The sequence below is a fragment of the Chlamydotis macqueenii genome, chromosome 4 (assembly GCF_036417535.1).
Source record: "Chlamydotis macqueenii isolate bChlMac1 chromosome 4, bChlMac1.mat, whole genome shotgun sequence".
Lineage (NCBI taxonomy): Eukaryota > Metazoa > Chordata > Aves > Otidiformes > Otididae > Chlamydotis > Chlamydotis macqueenii.
Genome location: NC_141559.1, coordinates 56,147,277 through 56,164,912, shown reverse-complemented (window position 1 = coordinate 56,164,912; position 17,636 = coordinate 56,147,277). Strand labels below are relative to the sequence as shown.

At 37.7% G+C, this 17,636-nt stretch overlaps 1 protein-coding gene across 2 annotated transcripts in view; it reads right to left on the bottom strand.

Annotated features, from left to right (window-relative positions):
* Positions 1–2,263: 2,263 nt before the first annotated feature.
* NFXL1 (nuclear transcription factor, X-box binding like 1) overlaps positions 2,264–17,636 on the bottom strand; it is a 46,567-nt gene continuing 31,194 nt past the window's right edge. For both annotated transcript variants that reach the window (XM_086746856.1, XM_086746857.1), the window contains exons 19-22: positions 15,675–15,779; positions 14,339–14,425; positions 11,358–11,411; positions 2,264–5,568 (exon numbers count right to left, since the gene is read on the bottom strand). In XM_086746856.1, coding sequence (XP_086602982.1) covers positions 5,395–5,568; positions 11,358–11,411; positions 14,339–14,425; positions 15,675–15,779 — 420 coding nt within the window. In that variant the 3' untranslated portion in view covers positions 2,264–5,394. The remainder of the gene's footprint in view (positions 5,569–11,357; positions 11,412–14,338; positions 14,426–15,674; positions 15,780–17,636) is intronic.

The window sequence follows — 17,636 nt, the reverse complement described above, 5'->3', positions numbered from 1 at the left end:
ACGAGGCAGCGCTGCGCGGGGTGACGCCGCATCTGACCCCGCGCCGTCCCCCGCCGTAGCTGACCCCAGCGACCTGAGAGCTTGTTGCAAATCTCTTGAAGCAAAGCTCTCGCGCCAAGAGACAAGTGCCGCCTGAAGCTGCGAATGACAGAGCAAATGCCCCCACCCCCACAAGGCACCGGCTTTCGAGACTTGCATTTTGATGCGTTTGTCCCCTCTTCCCTGTAGCTGCATCCAAAGATGTGAAGTCTGACTGAAGGCCAGGTCTGTGTACATAACAGAGCTCGCAAGCGCTATCCAAGAATGATAAAATCCAGAGGACAAAAAGCGTGGTTGATGGGCAGAAGTGGGTGCTACCAGAGCAGAAGCCGTTCAGGACCCTTCCAGGAGCCCCGGAGGGCTGTCACTGGCACCGCGGCTGCGTTCTGAGATGGCATTTGTAAAAAAGAAAGGCTTCCAGTTTTTACTGTGCATGTTTTAAATGCTTCTGAAATGCTATTATTCAAACTGCAAGTCACAAAACACCCCAAAAACGTGAACAACCACCTCGACACGAACACAGCTTCTAACCCTGGTAACCACTCTTGGATATCAATGAGGATACTGCTCCTATATAGAGTTTGTTTATACATGTCTAAGACAAATATTTCTTCCTAGCTTCCCCCCCCCCCCAGCTTCTCCAGATACCTTTTATCTCCATACCTTCAGATTTAAGCCCTGTCACTTTTTGTTCGTGGACAAACTTTATGGGGCAGAGACAGGGCACTCTGTGCTTGTGCGGTACCGTTGTACCTAAGTCCTGCTCGTGGTAATTCAGTCCTGCATTTTTTTTTTTCCCAACCAAGCAAGTCCCCTCTGGAGGAAAGCAAGTGGTTTTGTTTTAAAAACAATTGCACAAGTAATAGGAAAAGCATGGAAAGAGGCAGAAGCAAGAGCATTTATACAAAATCTTCAAACTGCTTAATGTAAACCAACAAATATTTTGTGCTGTAATGCTGATAAAAAGAGGAATCAAACTCTAATTCAACAGCCACAGTGTACCACACACAGAGAAAACCTAAGCCAAGTTCTGATTTTGTTGGCAATTTTCTGGAAATCACTGCATGAGAAACTATTATTTAGATTAAATAATACGTGGTTGAATTAAGCCAGAGTTCCCTCAGAGTTTGGCTTATTTCTAGACAGCTGCTATTTAGCCTGCCTTATGACTGACTTTAATATATCACAGAGCTCATACTGATAGACTATCCACACCAGAAACCTGTTTTCTCGTAGCGTAGCATATAAACATTTTGATGCTCAGTCCAAGTAAGTCATTAACATATAACCATTAGTGGAAAGAAGCAAGCATGTCTCATTGTCTTATAACTAATTTCACTTCTTTTGATTTTTCTCTAATTTTTACCTTCCGTTTCCCTTCCTAGTAAATACAGATCATCACAGTATCTTGATTTTATAGTTCTTTAGAGCGATTGATTGATGCAATTGAATGATAAGGGCAGAAACGAATACAAATTTACATTCCGAAAGCAGGAAAAGGGAGTGACTTAAATGCCCACAGATAACAACTGGTCATGGGATGGAATAGAAGCTGAAGAGGAGGGATCTCTCAACTAAAGGAAACTGCGAACAGAGACTGAGGACAGTCCCGGGACTGTCTAAACAAGCATGCTCCACCCTGAAGCACACACCAGAGAGCAGCTACTATACACATCAAGCTTCCACTGCCTGGCAGAGGAACGTCCTTCAGACTGAACATCTCTGTGCTCTAACCCCACAACGCACAGACTGATCGCTTTCAGAAAAGCTGGCACATAGCAGATATGCTTTGGAGCCAGAACTACTGAGATTACAAACTCAGAGTTCAGTGCTTCGAAGCCACAATCAAGCACAGAAGCTTTCATGAACAAATTTTGGTGCTATCTTGCATAACATTTCCTTCTCTAGTAGTTAAGGTCAGGACAAATGTCTAATGAATCAGCTATATTTCCCCCTATGAGGACAAAAATATCTACTGAGTCCATTCCCATTTGTTTCATCTTAATCGACTTTCCCAACCCATTCTTGCAATTTTGTCAGAGCAGTAACATGAAGGAATGTGAGTTCGTAATTCCAACATTAATCTGAGCAGTAAGAGCTTGTCTCTGCCAGAGAAAGGAACAAAAAGCATGCCCAAAACTTCCGCTGCAGTATGTCAGTCGTCATTACCCAGGAGAAGTTTGCTGCTTCATCACGCTAGTCCTTGAGAACAAACAAATTTTCAAGTTGTTTTTGATGTCTTTATTATCTGACTTGTTTTTTACATGAAATTAAGACACACAATGGGTTTGTTATTGTTACAGAGAACAAACTTGTCCAAAGAGTTTTCAATTCAAAATACATTGACAACTTCAAAATACATTCACAACTTCTGTTCACCGGAAAGATGAACGCTCACCAGAATGCATTCAGAATCAGGAAAAGCCCCCCAATGTGTTGTTGGTTTTTGGTGTTTTTTTTTTTTTTATTTATTTCACACACAGCTAAATATTCTTCATGCTAAGTATCCTCATGATCAGGCTTGCGCCTCTATAATTTCTCTTCAACTTCAGGTCAGATTATATAATTTGTTTTAATGTATACTTATCAATATTCATTTTTTGGTAAACTGTTAACTTTCAAAGTATTTGCTCACTACATTATATAACATTACATTTAAATTGCTGAAATCCCCCCCATGTTCAGTTCAATATTTCCTTTCTAGAATTACCATCTTTCATGTATACTGAATAACAGGTGCTTTTATCTGTAACTTTTACTTGAACAGTTGTCATGCTTTCAACATGCAGCTCCAACCAAAAAAAAAAGGCAAAAAAACCCTAACTATAAAAATAATTTTTAAAACCAAACAGAAACCAGTGATTTATTAAACTGCAGATTGCTCAAGCCCCCACACTTTTGTTATGCCAAGAAACAAATATCTGGTTCAGCAGGCAGACTAACAGAGTGCAAATGACTCAGTTGGATAAGATACACAGAACTATTTTGAATAAAATTTCAAAAATAGGTATGTCTCGCATATGCGAGGTTCAGGAGAGATACAAATCCTTTAAGAAAGGGAATATGCCTACTCATACACACATTCATATGAATGGAATGAATTTTTAAAGATTGCTGTGCTGTCTTATTATAATAAAGATGATCAATGAGAAGAAAGTCTTTTCCTCTCCAATATTTCACACAAATACTGCAAAATATGCAGAAAAGAACACTAAGAACTACCTCAAACATGTAGCTCAAGTGCAGTTCATTTTTATAGCTCTGTAGAGAGACTTTGTCTCTTTGCTGTAGAGGCAAGGAGAAACTTTACGTTGTACTTGTTTTAAAGAAAAAGCTAGCAGTAAAAGAAAAAAATGAGTTATAGTCATGTAAGATAAAAGCTATTTCCACAATGGTCTCATTCATGTTAATCTGCATATTTCAGGTATAAAGGTATCTTTTTGTATTCTTGGACAATATATCACATTTTATTTCAGCTGAACAAAAATCTCTCTTCTTCATCCTATCAGTGACAGGAGAGTTACTGGCATAAGCAGTCACATAATGGCATCACCTCACTTGGTTAAAGTAACAACACTTCCATATGGAATTATCTTCCAGGCATTAATATTATAGAAAAGAGTTAAAGTAACAATATGGAAAACTGTTTATTCCTTATACTAGAAAATAAGAGAATTCAACAGAGATGCAACTGTGATTGCCTAGCATAATTTCAACTCATTCTACAACTTTACATACTAATGGCCTGACACATCATGACAGAAGTAGTATGCATTTCTAAAGAGTCAACTTAAAAAAAAACCAAACCATAAAATACTACCAAATAGCACCAATCTATGCTAAATGTTGTCAAGTTTTCTTGACCTCTTTTCTCTTTTGTCAAAATTATGTGAAAAATTGAAGAGAAACTAATTTTCTCCCTGTTCTGTCAATCTACACAATCTGAAAGCTACTGCCTTATGCAGCTTTTCTCTTTTTTTTTCTTGCTGCTGAACCATAATTACAATTGGATATCAGCTCAAATTAATACTGGGTCCCTTTACAAGAGGGCCAAAATCAATGGAAAGAGCTTTCAAACAAACTGCGATCTTCTCTGCTCATTCACACAAACGGTCCTCCTGCTTTTGCAGGACTTGTGATGAAATTATGTGCCTGAAATTACAAGGGCAACCTAATGCCCTTTGCCTTTGTACCTCATCTTTCACAGGATCTTATAAGCACTTTTCAGTTACATGCAATGCTCAAGTATCAGCATAAAATTTCCAGCAGAGGTTTAAAAATTCAGTTTTCTGATTTCCCCCACCCCTGAATTTAACTTTCAGTCCCTCAGTGGAGAGAATGTAGGCTCTCCAATAGTCCTGAAGCTGTGTAAATCTTTTAGTTCTACAAACTAACCTGATATCCCAAAGCAAGGTATTCTAAACTGTCAGTAAGAAAATAGTTAAATATTTAAAAGATTAGCTAGTTTATACATTATTAGCAAGAACCATCCAATGGCTTCAGAACGAGATATAGTACATATAACTTCAATTACAGTTCTGCACACCTATGCAAATACCCAAATGTGACATTTATCTATACAAATAGTCAAGCGACGCTCTAAGTTCAAGTTCAAATAGTTTTTCTGCTGTTGGCAACGGGGTAGTGATAAGAACACATCCCTGTACCCCGAAACTACTTCACATCCATGTTCAGCATATGGATTTGTCCACTAAATGAAGTTTTCAACTGGTTTGATTTTGAGGAAAAAACAAACCCCATAGTAAGGGGCCCATTTTATTGTTTGTGACACAGTTAACCTGAAAGACAGTTCATGTTTCCTTTCTCTGAACAAAGTTCTGACATCAGGCCCCAGAATATTCAAGCCTAAGTGATGTGAAGTTCCCTGTTAGTTGTTACAATTAAAACTGACAAGAAGCACAGAAATGATTGTGTGATACAACATAAAGACTAGCACAAGAATACTAACCTTCAATAAACTACTATACTGATTTGACAGGAAACAAATATTCAATAAAGCATTTTATACTAAGCTATTTTTAATATTATGAAATGGAGACAAGGAAAAGTAACACAATATGTTAATAGAACAGATGTGAACGGATCTCAGTCAGACAAACTACATCAGCACTTCAGTGTAGACTAAAATCTACTCTTACTTTCAGTGTCTGAATTCAGTTTTGTGCTGTGAATGTAGTAACACCAAAGGTGACATTTCTTCCCTCCTCTGCACTTTCCTTGGCAAACAGTATACATACATAATCTATGCATACTAACTTCTGTTACACACAGACTAACGTTCTAGGAACAACAGCTACCTAAGCCCAACTGAGGTATATTCGATACTGAGCTGCTTCAGTCATTGTAGACCATGAGCCATGCAACCATCACGACAGCAACTCCGAACACTGGCAGCATAATGAAGTTCTTGTATTTTTGCCATGATGATTGTTCAACTTCTACTTCATCCTTTCTTCTCTTATTCTTTCTTCGCCCTTTTAATCTGTTCTCAAAAGCTTCCAGTTCAGCCTAGATGAAGAAAACCGTAAGTAGTTGACGTTTGTGTCAATTAAAAACAAGAAAATGTGCAGATTTTAAGCAACATTCCCCAAAACCATTTTATAAAAATAACTGGCAGCCAATGGAAGTTATACATCTCTTATAGATGAGAGGGTAGCACTATTTTGCATAGTTACAAAGCACTTCACTTCAAAGTATTAAACCATTGTTTAGTTTCCTATTAAGAAAAATCAACAAAAATGCAATCAAATGAAGTTTTACATTAGATTTTTAACTCAGGCTGAATATGTTATACTAAAATGAGATTGTTATTTCTGTAAAATACGTTAAAATATATTATTTTTCCTATTAAAGAAAAACACTTATTGTAATAACTTAAATACTTATAACATAAATAAGTGAACAGGCTGAAATCTTCAAAGACCTTCCCCTCGTAATAAGGATGTGCTCTCTGCCTAAAATAAATTTATAAAAATATAAATAAAAATATATCATCTTTCCCTCAATTCTATTTTGCATGCTCAGATAAATTTCAGATTAATAGCTATAATCTTAAACATGCACAAAAAGATTTCCCTTTTTACGTGTTAGAACTTAACACTTAGTCACTCATATGTGACTGTAGTAGGTATGTAGCGTTCTTCAAAAGAAAGCACACACCCTTAGGCCCAAAAATGAAGCAAAGCAACTGGAAAAATAAGAATGCCAAGCTTCCACGCAGAACAGCAGTTTCAGGGGGATGCTTGCAATGAATAGTAGGATCCTCCAATCTCTGTTCCTCATTCTCCTCCACATCCCTTTAAAAGGATGTCAAGAAAATACAGACAAAACTCTCTTAGGGTACAAAGCTGAAATAAAACTGGAATTAGACAGCCTGGAACAAAGAGTCTAAGACTGGGATGAAACTCCAACGAGGAGCCATCTAATTGCTAGGAAAATACGGAAAGATGCTCTAAAGGAGAGCTGAGACAGACTAAAACTAGAAGAAGTCTGACGATTATCTGGATTTTGGGGTAGAGTTGTCAGATACTAGAGAAAGCACGGGACAAGGAGCTAGGGAGCAAAGAGACTAGATGGACCGAAAGAAAGAAGAGAGATGGGAGCAAAAGAGTGCAGCAAGCTGGCAAGACGCAAAATTGAGCTGAAGCGGAGGAAACGTGGACAGCGAACAGAGATAAAGCCTGGCCATGAGAGGAAATAAATCTACATGACTCCTACTGCAGTGCTGCCAGGAAAAGAGGGACTAAGACAATAAGGTAGGTGCATTAAAGAAACAAGAATAAGACTGTTTTGGGAAATGGGCAGAGAAGTAGTCCAGTAAATATAATTTTCCTTTGGAACTCAAGACTGCCTGATGTCTGGTCTTCCTCTACTGACAGCAAATATTTGTCAGAGTTTCACAAAGAGGATCTGTCTTCTCTTCTTGTGCCACATAACCACTGTTAGCAGGAGAAAGGGACCTATTTTGATGTCTGTTCTTTTGTACCTAATAAAGGCAGAAATTGTTGGCACTTCTCTGACGATATAGGAGAAAAGTTAAAAGTTCCACAGCCTGCTCTTTGAAACAAGATTACTTTCAACTAGCTAATCCTCCTTTAGAAAAGCAAAGTATTTAAATGAAAGAGTTTTTCAAAATCCAAATTCTGGAGACAAGTGCAGAGTTCTTAAAATTTTATAGATAATATATCAGTATTTAATTTTACAGAGATTCTACGTAAAATTTGAGGCTTCTATAGTTATTATACAGTTGTGCTCTGTCAGTTTTAAAAGCAGAGTGCTTCATGAACTGCAGTAATCTGAATGAAAATATAGGGCTCGAACAATTATATAACAGGTACTGAATTGCTTTCCTAGTGATCTTTATAAAAACCCGGCTAAAAATAAATACATCATAAAAAACAAAGCACAGAATGAAAAAAGGTTCGTGGGCACAGAATACGAGAGAGAAGCCATCACTATCCTTGAAAAGCTACCTACGGATTTTATGTAACTGTCATCGTTCCCAAATGTCACCTCAATGATATCTGAACAATAAAGTAACGGTTGTGCCCAGTCTTCAAACCTCCTTAATTTTGCCAGCTAAACAATCTCAGGCTTTTTATTTAGAGTAAGAATCTATCTTCTTTGTGTCCAGACACATTAAAAGTAAAATGACATGCAGTTAATTTAAACTGTATACTCAAAACAATTTGGTGTCAGATAATGTCTAGTTTAGTGTTGCTCAGGTACTGGATTTTGCTCCTCCACGGAGGAGAAACATCCATCCTCTCTGTATTCTTCCTGCACTGGAAGGACCAGCAGCCCCACGGGAAAATGTAGTGAAATGAATGCAAATAACAGTGACTGTACAGTCACAAAGTGTACAACCTGTAATTGCAGGTCTTGTATTTTATGGCCAGGGCAGGGGAGGAGGACACTTGACTTTTGTAACTTCTAGGGAGCTGTTAAAACGTTTTTCTTTCTAAGAAAAAAGGAAACAAAATCTTTCATACAACTCATTGAATTAGAATTCAGGTTTGAGACCTTTACTTTCAGTATTGAAACTCTTTATTGTTACCAGTTAGCATGAAATTTTAATCAAATCTTTTACACTAGAGTGGAACAGAGAGCGAGCTTCATCTGATTTGTTAAATAATCAAAGCACTCATCTTTTTTCCACCTCTAGCAACAGTGAAAACCCTGGCCTCACACAGTGCCTCTGAATTAGAAGCAGAGGGAAAGTTTGGCTGCTAGGGCTATGACGAGAAACCTAATCAAGCCATCTCCCTTCCACTAAAACACAAGTGATTCCATCTGTAAATGATATTAGCAGAAGCTGCTACCAAATATAGCAAATACCAAAATATAAATGTGCAGACTTACCAGAGCACTAACTAGTTTAATGAATAAAGGATTTAATGAAGCATTAATCGAAACAGGCCTCAAGAAGCTGTTATTAACAGATGAACTGTCTATAAAAATGTGCTAATGAGATCAGGAAGCTGGTACAAGATGCAAACTTGTCAGAAGGGAGTATATTCAACTATATACTCTTAATGTGACCCAACACCCTATGATAGTGATGTCCTCCAACTGTCCTCACCACATGGCAGCTTATAAGATCAAACTTGAAGTGAATCAATTTTAGACAAAAGTCTGCAGTAGCTGAGGTTAGTAGAATCATAGAACAGTTTGGGTTGGAAGGGACCTTTAAAGGTCAGCTAGTCCAACCCCTCTGCAAGAAGCAGGGACATCTCCAACCAGATCAGATTGCTCAGAGCCCCATCCAACCTGGCCTTGAATGTTTCCAGGGATGGGACATCCACCACCTCTCTGGGCAACCTGTGCCAGTGCTTCACCACCCTCAGTGTAAAGATTTTTTCCTAATATCTAATTTGAATCTACCTCCCTCTATTTTAAAACCATTACCCCTTGTCCTATCACAACAGACCCTACTGAAAAGTTTCTCCCCATCTTTCCTGTAGGCCCCCTTCAGGTACTGGAAGGCTGCCATAATGTCTCCCCGGAGCCTTCTCTCCTCCAGGCTGAACAGCCCCAACTCTTTCAGCCTGTCCTCACAGGAGAGGTGCTCCAGCCCTCTGATAATTTTCGTGGCCTCCTCTGGAACCGCTCCAACAGATCCATGTCCTTCTTACATTGGGAGCCCCAAAGCTGAACACAGTACTCTCGGTTGGGTCTCACCAGAGCAGAGTAGAGGGGCAGAATCACCTCCCTCAACCCGCTGGCTACACTCCTCTTGATGCAGCCCAGGATACAGTTGGCTTTCTGGACTTCAACCATGCATTGTCAGCTCATGTTGAGCTTCTTGTCCACCAGCACAGCCAAGTGCTTCTCCGCAGGGCTGCTCTCCATCCATTCTCTGCCCAGCCTGTATTTGTTCCCGGGATTGCCGCAAACCTGTGAGCAATCCTAGAGCTTATGTATCAGTTACTGTTGTCCTATTTTTTCAATTGGTTTTGTGTTGTTTTTTTTTACTGTTGTCCTACTGTTTGCTATTGTGCTATATAACTGGCCATTCTTGATTAACCTTTTAATAGGCTTTATTATGTATAAGTGAAATCTATCCCTGAAACTGCATCCATCACAAAACATGTACGCAGAAGCAATTGCCATATATTACACAAGGGCACTTCTGGACTGTAACTGTGAGACTTCAGTGAACGTACAAGTAGAAAGTAACAGCGGTGTGACTGCAGAGAGAAACAATCACTGCTGAAGAATCAAGACAAAAATAATGTTGCACACTATGCTGGTGGAGTGAATCTGATACAGTTTCAGAGGAGCCTCATTACTGAGACTTTACCGAAGGGACTATAAGGTAAGTCACTTTGAGGCAGAAATCATTAGTAATTGGGATGCCTCCTGGAATGCACGAAAACACAACTGGTGCAGTACAAACACCAGCAACTTTGAATTTCTAGCTCTGGAATTGTAAGCATGCTCTTTACATGTGTAAATGTCCGTTAGTACACTTCAGTACTTAGCTTGCAGAACCATCAGTTATAAATTTCCTCTGCCAAACCAAATGTTTCAGGCATCTGTAGGCAAGCTACACTTCCTGACCTACGTTCCAGAAGTAACATTTCCAAGGTCAACTTGGAGAACAAGAAGAATTAGATGAACTGTCTATGAGTTGTATGAAGGAATATGTAATCAATACTGTAGACAGTAGAGGCATGAATATAACAATACACATTACAAGATGATCACAAAACACTGCCTAGTCCCTTGCATAACAGGTACATAACGGCATGGTTTTCCTGCACGATGAGTAGGTACACTCCCCTTTGAAAAACAAAACCAGGCCTTGCTAGAGCATTGATTGATAGACATTACGCTTTAATAAAGTCTCTAGGCAACCAAAGTATGCATAACAGAAGTTGTGACCCACAGGTGAACTTGCTAGCCTAATGTGACCGGGAGAATGGTACAGGAGGATCAGGTCTGTGAGTGAGCCTCCTAGCTCCCTTTCAAGCAGGGAGTGAGCCAGTGCTCTGTGATAAAAACAGTGTGATACAGACAAAAACTCAAATATAACCTAACAAGTAACTGTTGTAATAATTGAGTAAAAGGAGAGTCAGAAAGCACACAATGGACTTAGAATATGATTTGGTGTCAAGTGCTGAGGCACAAGTATACATGCATGAAGCGGTTGGAAGGAGTGCATTAAGGCTGTAGCCTCCAGCTGACAAACCTCACCTAGCCGTCACCACCAACCAAGCTTTTGGTTACCGCCCGAAATACTGTCAGCGTTAGTGTCTCCAGGCAGCTGGCACAGCAGCTTCTTGGATTGCAATGCCAACCACATATGCTCACCAACAACAGCAATTACAGTAAATATACATTTTTTTCCCCCTTTCAGAGACCTTGAAGGACAAAGATTCATTTAGGCTTCCTCATTCTTTCAGGATGGGAGGGAGGAGGGAAGCTTCACCCAATATTTAAATCTCTATGGAGGCTATTCAGCAATTCTGTGGCATTTATGCATTATAGTGTTCAATTAAAACTAAGAATACTTAGTATTTTTAAACTATACTATACACAGTTACTGAAATGCAAGATTAAACTGATTAATTATAAATTTTGCATAAAATTATGAAAACAGTTTGGGAAAACGTGTGGGCTCTTAACCATCATAACTCATTCAAAGCACACAGCTTTGAGTAAGGCAACAGCTGACAAGAATGACTGCATATCACATCACAAACTATACATCTTTAGTTGCATATAAATTAAACGATTTACTAACAAGAACAAGGTGGGGGAGGAAGGGGGTGAGGAAGAAGAAAGGTTGATACCTGTTGTCTTCGTTTCTCTTCTTCAATAGCAGCTTTGGCTTCTGCCTCTTTTATCTGTCCAGACATACAAAGTGATAAGCGCCTGTTGTAAACAGCAGCTAAACCTATTTTCTTACAGAGTCAGAGTTACTCCTATAGAATGGTTCTCACCAAAAGTGAGCAAAACCTCCATCAAATGAGCTCTTAACATAATCAGATTTAAAAATATTCTCAGAAAATCTACATGATCTCACATTTGGAGAACACAGAACATAAAATAGATTCTATGAGGTTATAAACTGAACTTCTGACTTCAACCTGACAACCTCAACTGATAAATATAAAACCTAAAAAGAACAGTTTGTTCACTAACAGCCAGGAAAACGCCTAAAGACAGTTATTCTGTTTTCAGCAGCTTTATCCTCCACTCAGTACACTTCAGACACACAGATAATTCCTCTGTGCGTATAATTTGCAGACACATATTTCATTCCAAGTACTGTAAATATTCCCTGACTACTAGAGCAAAAGGAAACCTCTATATTTGTACCGAATATGACATATATTGATAATGCATAACCAAACTGCTTTAAAGCCCTTGGTGTAATGTAAACTGAATTTAATTTAAAATGCTCCACTGTCAGAAAGTCATATGAAAAGAAGTCATGGGAGTTACAATTGATAATTCTATGGAAGTATTTTGTAGTGTTCAAAAAAAAGCAAAATATATGCTAGAAATTACTAAGTAAAGAATGATACAGAAAAAAAATGTCAATATGTAAACACATGATGCACTTGAACATTAGCTCCTGCATTCAGTTTTGGTCCTGCAATAACAAAAGAATGTAAAGCCTGAACATATACAAAAGACAACAGGATGGAGTGGCTTCCACCTAAAGAGATCCATAACTAGGATTCGTCAGGTGACTAACACAGCACAAAATCCTGAAGAGTGTGAAGATGCCAAATAGGGATAAAACACCAACAATTATTTTTCATACTAGAAAAGCAAAAACATAAAATGAAATTAGCAGGAGGCTGGTTCATAACAGAGGGAAGTATTCTACTCCCACATAGTATTTGGCTAAATCTAGAAATTCAGTGCTACAGGATGTTTATAGATGCCAAAAGTTTATGTCGACTGAAAAACAATTAGGCAGGCTGTAGGAGATAAATCCAACAAAGACCATTAAATAGAAAGACACCAGCTTGATTCCGAAACTCCCACAGTGAGAGATGACTACTACGCTAATAGCAGTAACAGGAAGAATATACTGGGGAAGTACACGTCTGCCTTCTTGTGTACATTTCTTAAATCTTTAGCATTGCAGCCACTGAATCACTACCTTAGAGAAGTTAGATGTAAAAATCTTGATTAATAACTTGAAATTAAAAGCAGTCTTGATCCTAACAACTGGACAATTTACATACTAACAGTGACAATAATTTAATAATATGGTTTGTGCAGGTGGAATTTGTTCCAAACAATTTGCAATTCAAGAGCTCTTGACAACTAAGGAGAAAGCACACTGGCTCATGCTTTAGCACACTGTAGCTCAGTGTGCATGGAGGTCAGGGTCAATAAAACAGTCCTATTTGCAGGTTTTCAGACAATTTTCAAAATTCCTAAACGGTATCTAGCAAATGAAACCATTATTCAGAATTTCACTAATCTAGACACAATGGCAGAGTCTCTCTTTAGAAAAGTGTATAAAAGACCTTTTCAGCCACACACATCTGAAATCACAGACTGGTGTGGGAAAAAACTGCCCAATTAGCCTCCTGGTATTTCACTGCCACCTAACGGCAGAATTTCATCTCCAAAAGAAAAACTGACCCACAAGTGTGGAAAAAAGCGACACACGAACCTCTTTTTACACTGATGTGGTCATATTTGTGTAAGATACATAGGTAAAATATACACAGGTAGAGGGGAAGTTTCACCATTATAGTCACAGTATGGAAAAAAATTTCTAGAACTGATTTTTTAATAAAATGTACAGTAAAATAAGCCTTCAATCCCTCAGAAGTGCAAACGCACCAGGTCCTATACATGAAGAGTTTTTTTAAGAGTTAACACACTCTGGTTTTGGAAATTGATGGTTGTTTTGCAACTGTGCAAACTAAGTTATCTTTGTAAATGTCTGCAGTTTTTAACAGATAGTAACTGACATTTTCTAAAGGCATATCCCAAGAGCCTTAACATTTGCCTTGCTTGCAAAGTTGCAGGATTTGGTCTATGTGGTACTTGTTAGAATTTGCCAATCAATTCTGGAAGTCTGAGCAGAAGCTGCTAGAAGTCAGCTTTACACATTGAGGTTTTGGGTTGTATGTTTATTATATCTTACACTTACCTGATAAAAACCAAGCAAGTTACGCACCAATTATTTTTGTTTATGTTTTTATAAAAGGTTTATAAGAGCAAGGTTGATATTCTCTCTCTCTGGGTAACAGCACGCAGCAATTTCTTTACCTCACATAACAGCAAAACTAGGGGAGAAGTCACATTTACAGGAGGCTAAACAGTATACTGCGACTGCTGAAAACTCTCCATTCTTCTGGTACAGGGTAACTAATACAGTGTGACAGGATCACACACTTCATGCTGGACAAGTAGAGCATTCAACGGCTGCAAAACTTGTGAAGTGGACTGGCCCTAATCCTACTGCACTAATCATCAGTAATTACAATTTTATCATCACTGACCATCACTTGTTCTCAGTGGAAGAGGAAATAACCAGTTCAAACCATTTTTTTTTTTAAAAAAAGAAGAAAAATAACAGAATGTTGTTTAAACATCGTATTTCTCTGAATTAATTAACACTGTCTACAAACACTAATTCTCCCCACTAGGTCAAATGCAAGTCTGAAAACGTAGCTGCTGTTAAACAGCACATTCTACTTGTGTTGTATTTTTTGCTGGTATTGCCTTGAAATAGAATTCTGTGTTCATTTTTTCCTACTTTTTTTGAAGAAAGTTACCGCTACAATGGATATATTACCTCGGATGCTTTCCGTTTCATTTCCTTGCATAATTCATCGCATTCCAGTGAAACTTGGCCTTCTTGTATCTTGCTGCACTGTACCTCCTGTTGAGTATAATTTGAGTCTTTTATAATCATTTCCCTATATAAAATTTAGTTATAATGTCCATTTCTTTATGAAAATAATTATAAAACATTCTTATTTATAAAACATTGGTTACACAGAAAATAAAGCTAATGATTAAACATTTTGTGAACCTGTAATTCTGTATTAAATGGTCTTTTTTTTTTATTTCTAATAAACTAAGCTGAAAGCAAGAATAAATCAAATAGTCCAGTTTAATTTCTCCTCTCTTCTCTTTTCTCACTTGTTTGCCTAAGACTAAGCAAGATAATCTTCTTAATTCTGGCAGAAAGAGCTGGCATTCAGAGTCTCTGTAACTTTATATACATTCTCTTAACTGGATGAGATTACAGGGCAAGGTCTGGTCATCAGCAAGGAGAAAAAAAAAAAATTGCACACTTCCTCCCCTCCCTCTAATAGTGAAGGAAAAAACCAAACCAACCAAACAAACAAGTGGTTATCTGTAAGCAGAGACTGTTCAATTTGCAGTACTTGTTCTGTACATCTCATCCTTTCTCCTGCTGAACACGCCACCTGCGAGACTTTTGGTTGCCCAAGACATTTCTTGGAGAAGCAGAGAATTCTGGGGAACTGCAGCCTGTTTGGAAGGCTCAGAAGTGAACTGAATCCAGAGAAATAACTTAAGCACCTTTTAATTAAGCCAGATAATTATTTTTTTCATTATTGTTTGACAAGATTTCACATCAATTTCTGTTCTTCCCCTCAAAATACTATATAGCTATAATAAACTTGTTACATTACTTTGTCCCTTACCTTTGTTAGAAGGTAAGGATGCTGATGCCTGTACTTGCTTTTAGGTTTGCAGAAAACTGTAACTGATTACATTAGTTAGGGATTCACAACATCTGTACTTGTTCCAACTTCTGTAGTTATAAACTTTCCAAATATCGTCAGAAAAACGTATTTTTACTTCTCAAATCACTCCAGGTCATCTGACTATTCTCCCAGTGGAACTACAAAAATTCAAGTTTGCTTGAAGATAAAGCCATTGTAAGTCAGGCAGCTAACATATTTTAGAATTAACAGGATTTTATATTCTCCAGTGAATCTTTTGATACTGCAGCCCAGATCTTCAGCTGATGTGAATTGTTACAGCTCTACTAGAGTAACTGGACCTATTCTAATCTGCACCTGAGCCAATTCATCCATACAAGCCTAGTACATGCAAAGAAGATACATCGTTCTCAAAACTGTAACTTAGAAATTTACCTTTTTCAGTCTCTTACAAAGACATCGGAGTTTAACCTTCTGGCTGCAGTTCAGAGGACAGCTGCCTGAATGACAAATCTCTTTACACCGGTGACCACAGGGCAACTATAAAGAACAGAAAACACAAACAAAATCCCCACACCAATAAATGACTGTAAAATTACAAAGAATCTATAAACTGGTTTTATTTCAGGCATAGTAGCTTAACAGAAAACTCACTCGGGTTATCAGTTTTTTTCCACTGTGAAATAGTTGGTTGTTTTTTTTTTTTTGCAAGCGTTTGCTTGTTATTTACTCTATTTCAGTTCCTGTAGAACGATTTATCTTTTATTAGAACAGCTTGATTAAAAACCAGTTTCTCCTTTCAAATATTTCAATAATCGTAATCTCCACAGTGATTTATACAAGGATTACCCTAGCTTTCTATATTTTGGGGGAGCAGGAGTAGATAAGGTAAAAGAAACTGAAAACTGAAATGAAGTGCACTGTAGCAACTTGTAGATCAGAGTCAACAAAAGAAAGAGGGAAGAATCAGAAGCAAAAATACCAGAAAATAAAATTCTGCATACAAGATTCTTCTGAATCATGCAAAAGTCAAATACAGGTCACCAATACTCTTATCATGTTTGAAATAATTTCACAAAATCCTAAATTTCTGTATTTGGCAGATTATCTCATTTCTGACATCTGCAAGATAGAGACTTTTTTTTACTGCCAGTGCAATTTTTAACATTTATAATGAAAATATTATCATTCAATTACTGTTACAAGAACCAAGATACTAATTTAAATAAGCTGACTGTTAGGAATGTAGCAGTGCTCCTAGCATTCTATTAGACAAAAATGGCAAGAAAGCAAACCATTTTTTTTCACTTTCTGTTAAGATCTTCACTGAAAATATACAGATATGCGTAATGAGCAAGGTAAGAAATGTTCACAATAATGATTTTTTAATTTTCAATTACACAGCCCAATACTGTTAATAACTGAAGGTGGAACCTCACATAAGACATCCAATTGATTTATTTGTAGAGGTAGCTTTAAATCCCTAAACTATTTAAAATGGCATTGGACAGTGTCCTTTATTAAAAGTAAAATTTCACCTCTTCACTGTGGTAAGGGGATTAAGACAACTTGGAAAATGCTTCAAGATACATAATTTTAAGATACATTTTTTCACACTTATTTATAATTGAAAATGTATACGTACTACATCACTTCATCCACAAGAATGAGAATACTACATAAGATAACTATAAAATCCGGGTGTATACACTTCTTGCTGATTAGTAAATTTGGATTGTCAGAAGGCCATTGGAACTGGCTCAACTTGAGATAGTACTATGAAACATATACCTAAACAGAACGCAAAACTTTCCAATTAAAAATTATGGAAGAGACATACATATTATCACGTCCATGCCAGTCACAAATTATAATTACTGACAGATACTTCGCTTGTTTAGGTTTAGGCTCGGGTTTTTTTTTTTTCAGTCACCATTTCAGCACATTTCACAGAGGACTAGAAGGAACCTTTAAGTCATCATGTTTAGTCTTGAAGTCCAGTTCTCCTAAAGGCAGGCACCTCCCGGGATCCCTCTAGGACTGGATGAAGACTTACCATGAAAATAGTCCCCCCACTCTGCCTCCTTTCTACTGTTTCGCTAAGGAGGCTGTTCCAGGAGTTTACTACAAGATGCAAGAGCTTTTTTTGAATTTCCTGTATTTATTTTAGCCAGTCTAAACCCCTTAGTTCTAATGCTCATATTGAAATACTCCTCTACTGTCCTTTCATAAAAGATTCTTTATTCCCATGGTATTCCCTTCATTGAATTTCAACCAGCTTAAATCAGTGTTTCTTGAATACAGCAGCCAGAACTGCATGTAATATTCCAAATGACATCTCAGCAGGAAGGACTTTGTACAAGGCCTTAATTGCACCTTATTCCTAACAGAGTATCT